General features: G+C 58.4%; 1 protein-coding gene across 1 annotated transcript; it reads left to right on the top strand.

The window, feature by feature from the left end:
• Positions 1 to 10,073: 10,073 nt before the first annotated feature.
• Positions 10,074 to 14,372, top strand: GPR37L1 (G protein-coupled receptor 37 like 1; the record flags this gene model as incomplete). The annotated part of the gene is made up of 2 exons (XM_082069230.1): positions 10,074 to 10,757; positions 13,223 to 14,372. 2 exons carry the CDS (start codon positions 10,074 to 10,076, stop codon positions 14,033 to 14,035), a joined length of 1,497 nt encoding a protein of 498 aa, XP_081925356.1. The 3' UTR covers positions 14,036 to 14,372.
• Between the last annotated feature and the right edge of the window lie 854 nt (positions 14,373 to 15,226).

The raw sequence follows: 15,226 nt of genomic DNA, 5'->3' as shown, positions 1-15,226 counted from the left end.
GGCCTCGGTGACAGGGGATTTCTATTTTAAACAAAACTGGCTCAGTCCCTGGTCTGTCTCACCCTCACAGCTGCCCCCACCCTGATGTGTTTGCACAAGGGGTATGGCCAGGTCTTCAGGACGCAGATGACAAGAGGTGCCACGTCAAGTCCTCTCTGCCTGGGATCCTCTCAACCGGCAGTGATGAACTAGTTTTTAGGCAGGTTTTGGACAGGTATCAACAGTTATTGGAGCAGGATCTTTCACCTGCAAACCTTGCTCACTTCACCCTCCATGAGACTCAGGCAGAGCTGCTGCTTTTTGGCTGTTCATCCTCATTTTGGGTGACTTTTTTGGCTGCTGCACTTCGATAGTGTTGGGATAGGAGGAAGACACACAGCATCTCTTGGTGTCATCCTTCTGTTACAAGAGCTCAGGCCTCCTGGGTTCATTACGAAAACTACATTTATCTGTGTTTATCAATGTGCCTGTGATCCCTTCCACTGCTGGTTATTGATACAGGCCATTCACACAATCCCTTGTGTTTTTTCAGGTGCTTTCACATTGGGACGGTTCCATCCTGCTTCAGCCAATTTTATCATTTCGGTTACAGTCTACACTGCAATCATGCCAAGATCCTTGCTTTGTGTTTAGCAGTTCTGGGTTCAGCCTGGGATCTCAGGGCTGCAATTGATCCATTGAAACCCATCTGAGCAGCCTTCCTATTTGATGAAGGAGCATTTTCTTTCCTGCAAGACTGAAGAGGGCCACTCTGCACAAAAAGCGGCACATTTTAAAAGGCTAGATCTAGTCTAAGGGTTTGGTGAGTGCCCAGCAAATTAGAAAAAAGAACATCTTCAGGTGAGATTTGGTAGTCTGAGTTGAAGAAGATAGGAGCTGGTTTGACCAGGTGGGGTTTTAAGACCTTTTTCAGGGCAATTCTAGGTTAAAAGGTATTTTGAACAATGCCCTTCCTTGCTTCTTTTGCAAAGTGTGCCATTAAAATCTTCTGAACACTTTCATCAATGAGTTATTTCTAAGTCCAGCACACTCGGTGCGATCGGCTGCTGCCCCGTCCTAGTGAAGACAGAGCTCCGTGTGCCCCACGTAAAGGTTCATCCTCACACGCAGCTTTTCCCACAGGTGTCTGAGCAGTTCACTCCACTCTCTGCTGGCAGGAGTGTCCCTGCAGCGCCTGGCAGCGTTGCCACCTGCCTGGCAGGCTGCCCCTCCGCCGGCCCGGAGCCTGGCACGGCGAGAGCTCCGATACCTGCCCACGGCAGCTTATCTGACAGTCTGAGCCAGTGCTGGGAGTGGGGAGATGGCCCCAGATATTCCCACGTTTCTTGGGTTTTCTACGCCCACAACCATGAGTTTGCAGGAGCCCGGGCAGGCAGGGCAGGAACACCTGGGCTGTGATTTGTGATCCCCCAGCTCTGATCGGCACTGGCTCGCTGCATCTCCCTCTTCTTTAGGGGCTCACTCAGCACCCTGCAGAAAAAAGGAGTGTCAGGTCCTGAGGTGCTGGAAATCCTCCAGTGCTTTGCCACATACGATGCTCATGGGGCATCGCCATTTGCATCCCACTTTCTCTCTCTCCCCCTCTGCCTTTGGTCTCTGCTGGCAGCCACAGGATTGCTCCCACATGGTGAGATCAGAGAAAATGTTTGATTTTCCATGTGTCCCAACAAGGAGGGAGAGACCTGCCAGGCTGCTGAGCTCACCGACATGGCCACGATTAGGACAACAGACCTGAGACACCCCTGTAGTTCCAAGGGACCATCTGCCCCAAGTATGAGTTGTCCCCAGGAGTGTGCTGGGGTTGTGGCCAGTCCTGGACCTCTGCTCTCCATCATGTAGTCCAGCCTTTCACCCCTCCTGTGCGGGGGTAACTGCAGCCCAGGCGGCTGGTGATACAAGACACCAACGTCCTCCTCCCACAGGCCATGGTGTGTAACTCTTCTCCTGCAGTTTCGAGATGGAGATGACAAGTGCTTTAGGGAAAACAAAAAGCATCTCTACATTTAGGCCAATGGGCCTAAAGCTGCCCAGAACCAGAGGCTGGGATCCCCATGGGACACATGCTTGTGGCACACTGCCCTTCAGCCCTGAAGTTCCCTCTGCCCCCACAGCACCCAGCAGGAACCACCCGGTCTGTGAGCACTCCCCAGCAGACAGTAGAAGTCAAAGCACATCCCTGGCACCCTTTCTCCCCCTGTCCTGGATGTGCTTACAGCATGTCACTGCTGCTTTTGGTACATCCCCAATCTGGGGGTGCCAGGGTGCCATGACCTGGGGTTGCCCCCAGATCTCTGAGGCTCAGAAGGATGCAGGGTCCAGGCCTGGCTCTGTTCCCAGGTGGTCCATCTGACTCAGTGGAGCAGGTGGCGAAGTTTCCAGTGTGATAATCAGGACAAGGCAGGCAGCAGATCATGCTCATGGCCGTGCTGATAGGGACAGAGGAATGAGGAGTCTGCCACAGGTGTGAGCCCCAGACAGCTCCAAAAGGGTTCCATGGAGCTTGATAGCTTCTCCCAGGAGACAATGACCCAAATCCTGGCAGACTTGTGACATCCGCCAACCAAACCGTTTGTCTTACCAGCTTCTCAGCAATTGCCCAAAGCTGTGAGTAGCAGAAAGGTATCCCCCACCCACAGTCACGAGTGCTGCTGGCACCGGGCTGCAATTACTGCTGCATCACCACCTCCTCAGTGCTCATGAGCCAGCCAGCCTCACGTCACCCATTGAGCTGCCACACCTGGGAGATATCAGTGCAATATGGCTGTGTCACCTGGTGACTCAGGGCCACTGGCTTCGGTATGAAGTTGGAGCTACTGACCTGAATCTAGGGATAACATCTTGCAAGATGCTGGCTCCTCACTTACTGCAGCATTGAGAAGCTCCAGCCCTTCGTGGGCTGCTGGCTGGTGGCCGTGTGGGTCAGTGTCTCAGTGCTGAGCAACTCACCACGTGCGACTGAGTCACAATGAGAGCAAGGAAAACTGCACAGGGAGCTTGGGGTTTTCTGCATCACCAGGGAGAGGACAACCTCTCCCTCTTGCTGGCCAGCTGCCATGGCTGACACCTCTGACCTGCAGGCACAGGGCTTGGAGCATGGGATGGAAGGTGCCAGTGGCCTCAGGACTCCTGCTGGCACCTCTGTGCTTGTGGCTGGCCTTGCTGATGCTGCGGGTGCTGGAGGAGAGCGGCTCCGACATCAATGGAGTCCACCTCACCCACTCATGGCTGTGTCCTCCTGGCTGTAACATGGATGTCCCAAGGTGCAGAGAGTCCAGTCCCTCCTCTGCAGGATAACAAACTTGGCTGGGAGGTTTTTCCTTCCCTGCATCATCCATCATCCTCCAAGCATCCCAAGTAGTACCACAGCCCTGGAAAACAGGACTTCTAAGGCAAAGGCTTAGAAGATTCCCTTCCTGTACTGTCCTCTCCTGAGCCTGGTCTATAGACATCTTCAGGGCATGCAGTACTGATCGTGTGCTTCCCTGGGACCTCAGAGGGGTCCTGCCCACCCAATCGTCAGGCCAGGCCTGGCCACACAGCATCAGCAATATCCCAGCACCACGGTGCCCAGCACCAGTGGGCACAGGTACCCATCCTGCACGGAACAGCTCAGACAGGTGCCTGTCTCCTCCCACAGCTCCTGCCCCCAAGGACCATGGCACAATCTTGTCCCCACTTCCTTGGCCGCAGCAGGAGGATGTGACCAGCTCCACATGACACCCCTGGTCCTTGGGATCTTGTGTATGTGGCTGCAGCACAGGCTGCCCTGGCTCCAGAGCATGGGTCCGTCAGGAAGGGGTGTCTGTCCAGTGGGGCTGTGGGCAGTGAGAGCTGCCCTGGGGACACAGCTGTGCCCTGTGACCAGGACATCTCTGGGGTGGAGGACAGGTTTCCTGGGGGCAATCTGCCATGATGTTGGCCTGGGTGGGAGCAGCCGGGAGAACCCCCAGCCCTGCTGGAGGGTAGTTGAGGGGGGCTTGGGCAGAGGGTCCCCAGCCCCAGCCCTCATTTGCATGTGTGCTGAGCGGGGAATTTCCCCTTTTTTTCCATCAGCAAGAAGCTGAACTTTCTGCACAGTGACCTTCGTCCCCACCCAGGGTGGGGCACTCACAGCAGCCACCAAATGTCACTGCAGAGCCCCAGTCCCCAGCGGTCGGCTGGGGACCGGTCCCTCTGTGCGGGGTGACAGCAGTGCTGCCCGGGCTGCGTGCAGCCAGAGGGGGCAAAGGCCAGGGGTCTGTCCTGCCCCAGCACCCACGCACTGCTGGTTCAGTGCACAGCAAGCAGGGAAGCCATCCCTGCCAGCCCCCAGCACGTCCCCAGGGGGTGCAGGGCTGTCCCTGGGAATCGGTGCGGTGGGTGCTTGGCCAGCCCCCACTGCCTGCCCGTGCCAGCCCAGGCACTGACACCTCGTCCCGCAGGAAGGGTCGAGCAGTGGCACTGGCTCTGCTGTGCCTGGTGGCAGATGTTGGCACGAATGGACATTTCTGGGGGTGTGCAGCACCTCATAGCATCAGATCCTTGTCACTGTGTCCAGGTGCAGAAAGGGCAGTATCTGGTCAGGATGGTGAGGACCAGCTGTCTGGTTTGAAGACAAGCTAGTGGGCGGACCCAGGAGATGCCACTCAGGAGACCAAGTCTGGATATAGAGTGGGTTAGAGGTCTCTGAACGGCACCCCTGCCGTCCCCCCAAGGCATTCACAGCCCTGCCAGGCTGCTTGGAGAAGCCCCCTGCAGGCAAGGCTGCCTGCACACGGGGTCCCCCTGGATGCACCGCAGCCTCTCACAAAGCTCGGGGTCCATCTGTGGCCAGTGCTGGGCACAAACCAGCTCCCACAGGGGCTGTGACACTGGACCGCGCTGCTGCCAGCCTTGCAGCCCAGCAGCCTTTGGGAGGGTCCATCACCCTTGCATGGGGGGCCCATCGCCCCCAGCAGCACATCCGAGCATAGACTGCCCATGTGCCAGCTCCCTTCTCGCAGCTTTCCCAGGAGAGATAAGCCATGATATTCCTGGTAAGCACAAATCACCTTGACTTTCACTCCGAGACCTTGAATGGTTGGGGCAGAGCATGGACGGAGGCCAGAGCTTGTGCCTCGCTCAGGACTGCTTGGCATCTGTCTTTCTGCAGGCAGGTTATTTTCCACAGGTGTTTCCCCAGCACCCATGTTTTTTGGCAGGCAGGTCGGTTGCAGTCACGGGTCAGTCAATCTGCCTCTCCCTCTACCGACACGAGTGGGGATGGCAGCCCTGACACAAGTCATCCAGCACAGGCTTTCTGCCTTCTAAGCTCCCCAAGACCTTTCTGCCCATCTGGAGCTCCAGCTGTGCTCTACAGCAAACTGGGTTGTAACCTCCATGACTGCAGGACCTGGGATTCCCTAAGAGGAGTGCGGGATGTGAAGCACCCTGAAAGTGACACTAGGAAACAAGAAGTGTCAAGCCCATAACCTTGGTGGTTTTCACCAGTGCTCCTGCTGATGACCCCAGGACTTGGAGGGGGTGCTGCAATAGTCCCTGTGCAGCTTTGAACCCAGACCCAAGCTCTGTAAAGCTTGAAGCCCCCAGCCACAGTGTGTGACGGCCAGAGCGGGGGGACACGGCAGCAAAGGAGCATGAGGTTTACCCCAAAACAGCTAAAAACAGAGAAGGTATTATGAGAGCCAGAGGGATTGAATTGAGGCAAATGGAGAAACCAAATACATTGTGCCCCCCAAAAAAGGTGTCAGACTTGAAGATGCTTTATTTTCTACATAAAATTTTTGAATGTTTTTGCTCTGAGTTGCGTTTTTGCATTTGTGAGTTCCTGTGTGTTTATAGGGACCTGGGGGGTGAATTACCACGTAGACTCCAACAGAGGGGCTGAACTCAGGGCCTCTCCAAATGACCATCACTTGTTTTATTCCATGGGAAAATACTGCCTTTGTCCTAAGATGAACTTGCCTTGGGCTCTCAGTTCCTCCCCTCACCGCAATGTGACAGCCCCGTTGCAAACAGAAATGCAGCCCCTGCTCACATGAGCAGATAACACTTCCCTGCACAGACGAGGCTGCACCCGGTGCCACAGCACCAGCCCACAAGAGCCCGGGCGTCCCCGCGGTGTCCCCGGCCAGGAGCCCCTGGAACTCGCCTCCTGCTGTGGCTCAAGGAAAATCCCACCGTCATTTTGGTTTCCCCGCTGCAAAATGGGGTTGAGTGTTCATGTCGTGCTTTGAACCAGTGACTACTGGGAAACCTGCCCACGGGGAGCAGAGCCGGGAAGGCCATGGGCTGTGTGTTTGCTGCATCGGTGCCGGCGGCAGCGAGCTCAGTGCAGCGTGGCCATGGTCTGGAGAGGCTGTTCAACAGGTTAGGGAGGAAGCAGGAGCAGGGAAGGGGGAACCACAGTCTTCCATAGCTCCTGTGTGCAGCTGGCTGGCACCCTGGTGAGCTGGGACCAGCTGGTCAAACGCTACAGGCTGCTTCACCCCCAAAACCCCCCGATTTCTGGCATGAACCATTGCATACCACCCCTGCAGGAAACAGCAGCTCACAGGATCAGTGCCGTCAGGATACTGACGGGAACTCCGAGCATCCCTCAAACACCAAGTGAGGCAGGCTCAGCCCAGCACAACGGGAATTAATTCTGAGATGCAGGAGGGCACCAATGCTGGGCTGGTCCCAGATACCATGGGGAAGACAGGACCAGGGGGGAGAAAGAAGGTGGCCAGTGGGGAGTTTCATCATCCTGTCCCAGGGCATGAAAATCACACAGGAGCATCTTCATTGGGGATGAGGGGTCACAGCAGCAGGGGGGAGCTCCTCGCCGTGCCCACTGCCCACAGCCTTGTTTCAGAGCAGCACTGCTGAGCTCTGGCTGTGCCTGCACCAGCTCCGTGTTTACCATGTCCCCTCCCTGCCCTCTCCCCCCTTTCCAAGAAGCCACACGGATCACTCTCAGCACAGCGCAAACAGGCGTGTACCAGCCCTGTTGTTGCTCTGCTCCAGTGCAGCCCGGACTGTTTGGTGGAAACAAAAGGGACCCGTTTTTGTCCTCTCATTGGATGTTTGGGCCTCGTCTGCCCTGGGTCTCTCTGGCAACAGGGAGCGTGTGAGGTGCGGTGAGGGGCACCCGCGGGGGCAGGAGGTGGCGGGGGGCTGGAGCAGGTCACCCCCCACGTCTGCAAGGCAGCCGCTTCTGCTCTGTGCTGTCACAGGCAGCCTGTGGTACCCCGAGCAGCCCATCGAAGCTCACCATAGGCAGGCTGAAACCTCAGCAGGTTTCTGACAGTTATACAGACTTAAAGGAAAGAGTGTTTCTGTCCACAGAGAAAAATCAGGGGTGAAATTGAGTCTAAGCTTGCCCGCCTTTCAGTCGCTTCAGGCCGTTTGTGGTTACAGGGGGCTCTCAACCACTTGCAGGGCTCTGTACGTGCTGAGCTACACTGGGTCTAAATTCACTGTTGGGGTCTGACGAGGGACTCACACCTGCTGAGAGCAGGGGATGGGTTGGATGGCTTTGGCACAGCCCCTGGGGAGGATGCTCTGTAACACAGACCTGCCGAACCGGAGGCGCAGAGCAGGAGTGGGGCTGAGTGGAGAGGAGGGGGCTGCCGGGCCCGTGGACGAGAGCTCAGTGCGGGGGTGCTGGGGCAGCGCATGGGCAGCCGGGCACTGTGCCTCTCCCACCCTGCCTGCAGCTCAGCTCAACACCGCTGGTGCTGTCGCCTCCAAGCAAAACTGCTCCTCATCCCGCGCAGAGTCCCATGTCCCCTCAGATGACTACACATCCCACCGTTCACCCAGCACAAGGCATTACGCTCACAGGCACAGCTATCTGAAGGCTGCCCAGACTTTCAAGCTTCCTCCATCTCAGCCATGACCCCTGTGCTTGGATTAGAGCAAATGTTACGGGGCAATTATCCCCCTCCCCAGAAATCACAAGGCTAGTGAACAATCTTAGGTAGACTGGACACAGCTCACCCCAGCGGGCTCCTCCATGAGGGTGGTGCTGGAGGACACCTGGGCTTCCTGCAGAGGCAAGAAGGGAGTTGGAGAGACTCATCAACTGACATGGGGGGTCATAGACACTGCCCACTCATATACCTTGGTGTCTTGGTGCTGGTGCCACCACTAGCCCCTCCGGCCAGCAAGAGACATTCCAGCAATGAGATCAGACACAGCATCTCCCTTATATCCCCCTGTGTCCCTCCTGAACCATCGCCAGCATCCAGAGAGCCGTGGTGCGTACATGGACAGTGGATGGGAGGTGAAGCGGTTGCTGGGTGGCTTCATAACTGCCCTTGGCTGCAACAAAGCTGTCTTGGTCCAAAAGAACAGCTTAAAATAGCCCCCAAAGGGGGAAGACATTTTGTGTGGTGCGATGCAGGCTCAGAAACACTTCTGACTTTTGCCTCTTTTCTATCAAATGATTTTGAACTTGCTACCTCGGAGCCCTGGGGCAGGGAGATGCAGGTCTTACGTGGCATTGTGTTTTTATGCAGATTTGTCCAAAGCAGAGGGTTGAATGGAAGAGAGGATTTAGGGAGAAACCCCCCCCGGGTCATAGTGGAAAGCTCTGACTCTGATGAAGCACCTCCAAGGAGACATCTGCAAAACCCAGACACACACTCATCTCCTGAGAAACAGTCTCAACACGTCTGTGAATCCGGGCTGGAGGAGGTAAATGTGCGGTTCCCAAACAGTCTCTGGGGCTGTTGTCTGGCCCTCAGTGTGGGGGCAGCCAAAGATCACACTGGCTGAGAGCTCCTGGACAGAGAGAGAGGGAAGGAAGAGGAGCAGCTCAGAGATGCTGCTTGGGCAGCTATTCCCTGGACGACGGAGCTTGCCCGAGGTCACTCCCATGCCACCAAAGAGTCACCTTGCCCCAGTGAACTCTGCTGTTGTCTTCAGACAACCTCCATGACACACCCAGCCATTGTGCAATGGCCATGAAATGAAACTAAAAATATCTCCCTCTCCTTACAGGAAAACACCTGGCTGGGCCCGGAGGGTGCCTGCGCCAGCACCGCGTCCCGCGGGCGGCCAGGAGTGTGCTGTGGGCTCCCTCCTCCGAGCTGATGTGGGCATTGGGAATCAAAGAATCATAGAATCATACAACAGGCCTTGTCCTCCTCCAGGCTCCTGCCCCAAGCCCTGCCTTGCCTCTCTTAGTCCTTGCTCAGCTCCATCACCAGGCAGCGTGGCTTTCCTCTGAGTCTCACCCAGGCGCGATGGCATCGGTCCCTGAGCCTCCTGTGGGGACTGATGCCACCAGCTCTCCTACCTGGCCTTGGCAGAGGGAGCTGGGATCAGCACTGGAAGTTCATTGGGGAGCAAATTCGTATTATCTGTCCTTCAGTTAACCAGACAATTAAAGTGCTGGCGGTACTTGGCTGGCCAGGCTGTCCATGCCCTGGCTCTGCTAGTATCCATCTGAACACATCTCTGGGACAGAGGATCTGACACCTCACTGTGTCAAGGAGTGCCACCTGAGGCCAGCCAGCCCTTCCTCTCGCCCTCCCAAAGTGGGCAGCCCCGTCACCCCTCCAGCCCCAGGGACATGGTCTGGCTGTTCAAGGGCACCCTGAGCCCAGACCGAATGTGACAGGAGATGTGCCACACAGTGCCCATTGCTGGACCTCATTGGGGCTGGGAGGGGAGGTCTGGGGTGGGAGTAGCTGAGCTCAGCAGCACATCCCTAGTGCCAAGCTATGAGCATCCTCTCTGGCTTGTTCGGGGCGGATGCTGGGGAGATGGAAGAATGCTGGGATGATGCTGGAGTGATGCTGGAGTGATGCTGGAGGCTGTTGGGGGGTGCTGAGCTGCCTGACCAGGGAGCCGGAGCGTCTCCGCAGAGCTTGGCAGCCTCCCCGGGAGCAGGGGGGTGACCAGCAGAGGGCCCGGCTCTGCCGCTCCCCGTCGCAGCTTTTGTTGTGCCCAGAGCTCTCAGTGAGCCCAGAGCAGCGGCTGCAGCCGGACAGACCAGCTGCTCCTCCAGACCGTTCCCTGGCTGCCTGCAGCCCCGGGGTCTCTGCTCTCGGGGCTGCTCTGTCTCCCACCACACGCTTTCTCCAGAGGGTGCGGAGGGGACCATGACTTCTCCGCTGCCACTTGTCCTCCTGCTGCTGATGCTGCTGGCGCCGGGGGCTGCGGAGATGCAGGGCAGAGCTCTGGAAAGCAGCACCCACTGCAGCCATGGTGCAGATGGAGGTAGGACTCTGCCGGCGATTTCCCAGGACAGTGCAGAGATGCAGGTGATGAAGGAGAGACTGCGCCGGGGCACCGAGGAGGACTCCAAGTCGGTGCAGCAGTACGTGCCGGGGGTGCGGGTGGAGTTCCCGCGGCCCCTCAACACTGCCAGCCTGCACCCAACCAAGGCCCTGCTGCCATCCAGCACGGACCCATCTGAGCAGCAACAAGGGGTCCCTACGGACGGGGAGGGGGCAGAGCCCCGAGCCAACCTCACCACCGTGTCTGACAAGCGGTTGCAAATCCATAACCCCTTGTACCCGGTGACGGAGAACTCCTACAGCGCCTACGCCGTGATGTTCCTGTCCCTCATTGTCTTTGCAGTGGGCATCATTGGAAACCTCGCCGTGATGTGCATTGTGTGGCACAACTACTACATGAAGAGTGCCTGGAACTCCATCCTGGCCAGCCTGGCTTTCTGGGACTTCCTCATCCTCTTCTTCTGCCTGCCTGTGGTCATCTTCAATGAGATCACCAAGAAGAGGCTGCTGGGGGATGTGTCCTGTCGCATTGTGCCCTTCATGGAGGTAAGGGGCTGCACCGGGGGCTGAAGGGCTCAGGGACTCAGCTCCTCTCTGCCCTCTTACTTTTGGGGCAGCGTGGGCCTGCTGGGCTGGCACGGCATTGTGGGGGCTGTGAGGTGAGCGGGTCTGAGGCCACTGCTGTCACCACTGGTCCCGCTCTGCCGTGTGCTCAGTCCCCCACTACCACTGTGACTGTCAGCTCCCGGGTGCCAGTGCCTTTGTGCAGGGTCTGCAGAGACACAGGGGTCCCTGGACGTTGATGGATGGCTTGGCTGTGCACACTCGCAGCACGGGACCCCAGTGATGCCACTGGGTCCTTTGGACATAGGCCCAGGATGACAGACCCTCAGCCTGGGTGTCCTGCCAGGCACAGCCCTAAGCCGGCACTTTGCAGCCCATCACAACGAGGTGATGTTTGCCAGAGGGGATGGGCAGCTCCCGACTCTCCGCATGGCATCCCTGCTCAGAAGGCAAGAGCTGCTCATTTCTGGAGGTCTCCCACCCCAGCCTTTTATTAAATGAACTGTTTGCTCCATCCCTATGCTCCACCGCCGACCCCCGGCATCCCAGCCAGGTGTAAGGACCAAGAGAGGGGCAGGAATGTGAACCCACATTTACCCGGGCAGGGAGGCTGGGTGCTCCAGCTGAGGATGAGAAGAAAGGGTGATGGTCCCAAACCAGACCCTTTCCTGAGGAAGGTCTGCCATGGCGTGTTTCCGAGCTGCCCATGGGCTTCCTGGCCATGTCCCTGTGGCGGATCCCTGCGGGCAGCACCAGGGTGCCCTGGGGCAGCTTGGTCCCTGAAGGAGGCAGGAAGGACGATGGGATGTTGGTGCTGCTGAAGGACAGGCATAGTCCTGGGGTTGTCCACCCAGGAGCCCACTCCTGCTCTGCCACCCCAGCTGCCCAGAGAAAGGGCAGAAAGGGCCTTCAGGGCTTCTCTGTCCACCTGGGACCCTTCAGCTTGGGCAGGAAGGAACGGCCAGGCCAGAGCTAAACCCCCAGCAAAGAGAAAGCCACGAGAGGGGAATCAGTCTGCAACCCAGCAGTTAATGTCCAACCTTTCCATATGGGACCATGCAAGCATCCCAGGATGCTGCATAAACTCTGTAAGGAGAAGATCTTCTGTCCTTCCTGGCACAAAGCTGGGGTTTTGGAGCAGAGCTGGCTACACGGGCTCCTGCTGTGCGGGGCTGTGCCTGGGGTGACCAGCTGCATCCCTGCCAGGGCACTGGGAAAGGATGCTCTGCCCTGTCTGTATACACACCCGGACCAAGGGGACCAGGAGAGACAGAAGAGCTTGTGGGAAGGGCTAGGGCAGAGGAGAGGCAGCAGCACAGCCGTGCTGAGAGGGCTGCAGGTGCCAGCCATGGAGCTGGGCAAGCGCACTGGGTACCGGCTGCGGAGCAGAGCGATGGTGCTGGGTGCTGGGGGTGGCTCTGGGCACTGGGCAGAGGAGCTGGGGCATGAGCAGCGCTGTTGGGCAGTGGGGATGGGTGCAGGATGGTGATACCGGGCTAGTGCCCTGGTGCTGTGCCTGGGAGGATGCTGCTGTGCGTAACTGAGCCGTGATGCTGGGTGCTCCTGTACCCCACAGTGCCACTGGAAAGGGCAGGGGAGATAGGGGGGCTGTTCCAGACCTGTTTAGAGCTGCTGCCCAGGCATCGTGCAGAACCCTGGGAGGTTTCCTGAGTGCTGGGAAGTTCCTTCAGTACGGGGTGACATTTGATGGCTTCATGAGGCCAGGAACGGCCACAGGGCTAGGGGCCACCAGCACATGACTCTGCCATTTTCCTGGCCGAGGACTGTGGGACTTGGCTCCAAGTAAAGCTGCAGCTTTGGGGCTGGGACCGTGAATGCTGATTGAGACCCTCAGTGCCTTGCCAGCCCTCCCGGAGCCACCGTGCTTCCTCTACCTCCTTTGGCCTCTTCCCTTTGGCAAACGGGATGTTTTTCCTGCTGTTCTCAATGCAGCGGAAATTGCCCCAAGCTGATTTGTGACAAGGGCCCCTTCAACTCATTTAGTGTGTTGGGGAAGCCAGGGCAGCTCTGCAGAGCAGGGCAGGGGCAAGTCAGCCTGGGGCAGCTGGGGGGACCTTGAGGACCCTGGGAAGGTGCTGGCAGGTGCGATGGTCCCTGCTTTCCCTCTCCAAGAGCCATCCAGAATAGAGGAAGAGCCCGAGGGACAATGCTGCTGTTCCCACTCTGGCTGGACAGACAGACAAACATCCAGCAAAGCCTCTGCCTTCTGCAGAAAAGGGAACTGGGTATGGACAAATGGGTCAAGGGACAGTTTTATCCACCACCCTTTCGGGAGTCACAGAAAAGTGTCTCCAACCCTGGCAATGAAGCCACAGCTTGTGACCCCTCGGAGGAAGGGCCTTGAGCTGTGGTCTTGGTAGCCAGGGGCTTCGCCACCATGATGTCCCTGCAGCAAGGCCCACTGGTTGTGCCTCCCCTCTCACCAGGTGTCATCGCTGGGAGTCACCACCTTCAGCCTCTGCGCCCTGGGCATCGACAGGTTCCACGCGGCCACCAGCCCCCAGGCCAGCGCCCGGCCCATTGAGCAGTGCCAGTCCATCATCGCCAAGCTGGCCGTCATCTGGGTGGGCTCCATGACGCTGTCGGTGCCAGAGATCCTGCTCTGGCAGCTGGCGCAGGACACGTCACCCGTGTCCGGCATGGTGACGGAGTATTGCACCATGAAACCCTCGTCCAACCTGCCTGAGTCTGTCTACTCGCTGGTGCTCACCTACCAAAATGCCCGGATGTGGTGGTACTTCGGTTGCTACTTCTGCTTGCCCATCCTCTTCACCGTGAGCTGCCAGCTGGTGACCCGGAGGATCAGTGGCACTGAGAAGAAGACCGAGTGCCGAGGGACCAAGGACAGCCAGTGTGAGAGTCACTTGAACTGCACCATCATCGGGCTGACCATCATCTACGGGCTCTGCACCACCCCCGAGAACGTCTGCAACATCGTGGTGGCCTACATGTCTCCTGAGATGTCCAAGCAGACCTTGGACCTGCTCAACCTCATCAACCAGTTCTTCCTGTTCTTCAAGTGCTCAGTGACGCCCGTCCTGCTCCTGTGCCTCTGCAGACCCCTGGGCCAGGCCTTCATGGACTGCTGCTGCTGCTGCTGCGAGGGCTGCAGCCCCGACACGGCCTCCAGCGAGGGCAGCGCCGACAGCAAGCTCAAAACAGAGATGTCCTCCTCCATCTTCTTCGACAAGCCCCGGGAGTCCCCTCCACCCCTCCTGGCCCTCGGCACGCCTTGCTAAGTGCCTCCGGGGACCTGTAGAGATTGATCCACCACCTCCTCCCAAGACCAAACGTTGTTTTGCCATTAGTGCCTGGATCTGGACGTGGAGCAAACAGAAGAGACGGCGCAGGGGGCTGCGCCGTGGGCTTCAAACCCCGCGTAGGGCAAATGGGGCTTGAAACCCCGGTCCCTGTGGCTACATTGGTGGCCTCTTGCCTCTGCCCAAAGGCCGGCAAGGACATCAACACGCCCGTCCTGGCCGCCTGGCCAGGTTCAGAGGGGTTGCTGCTCTGCAGATGGAGTCATGCCAGAAAGGTCCCATCAGAAACCACAGAGGGTTCCCGTGGTGGCTTGCAGAGGACGTAGCAAACACAAACTGCCCTCGTCCTGTCCCTGTTCCCTCCTGCCAGTCCCCTCCACCGTGGGAGAAGGTCCCAGTGACTCTATCCCATCGGATCCAAGCAGTGCCCTGTAAGAGCTCAATAAACCAGTAACCTAGAGCATGTTGCACGTGCAGCTGTCCGGCACCGCCGAGCAGCCCCAGGAGCCGGTGCTTGGGGCTTGAGTAGCTTTTTCCTACAACCTGGGGGCTCTGGGGTGGGCTGGGGGGGGAGGATGAGGTCGGGAAAGCAGCCGTGCCAGGTCAGACAGCACCTGATGGTGATGTGGAAAGGCCCTGAGCCCCCCTGGCTCCCCCTGGGGTGATGCTGAGTGAGCCCACGCCAAGCGAGCCCCTGGGACTGTCACCAGGATGGGGTTGTTTGTGGGACTCAAACTGGTCCCAGCACTGGGCTGAGGTGCAGCTGGTTCCCACCTGCACCGTGCAGGACCAACCTGCTACTGCTGTGCAGCGCTGGGGGGGCAGGTGGGACCAGCATCCCTTGGGGAGCCAAAGTGATGAGTGCGTCTCATCCAAACCGCGCCGCGCAGGGCTCCTGGCCTTCATCCACCTGCTCATCGAGGGACAAAATCGTCTCAGGGTGATGGTTTCAGGGCAGGGGGTTTTCCAAGCCTCATATCCACCCCATGCACAGGGCTCCTGCACCCATGGGGAGCTTCGGGGAGCAGCCCGTGGGGCTGAGGGCAGGCTGGCCACGCTGGCCCTGTCCTCCAGAGCTGTTAAAGCTCCTTGTCCAGCCGCTGGCGCTTCCCCAGCCCCGAAATGCCGGGGCGAGGGAGACGGTTGCCATGGCCGGGTGAATGCGAGGGG

The sequence above is a fragment of the Streptopelia decaocto genome, assembly GCF_964273445.1.
Source record: "Streptopelia decaocto genome assembly, chromosome: 19".
NCBI classification, from domain to species: Eukaryota; Metazoa; Chordata; class Aves; order Columbiformes; family Columbidae; genus Streptopelia; species Streptopelia decaocto.
The sequence above is the reverse complement of the archived record's forward strand: the minus strand, read 5'-3'. Positions and strand labels throughout refer to the sequence as shown.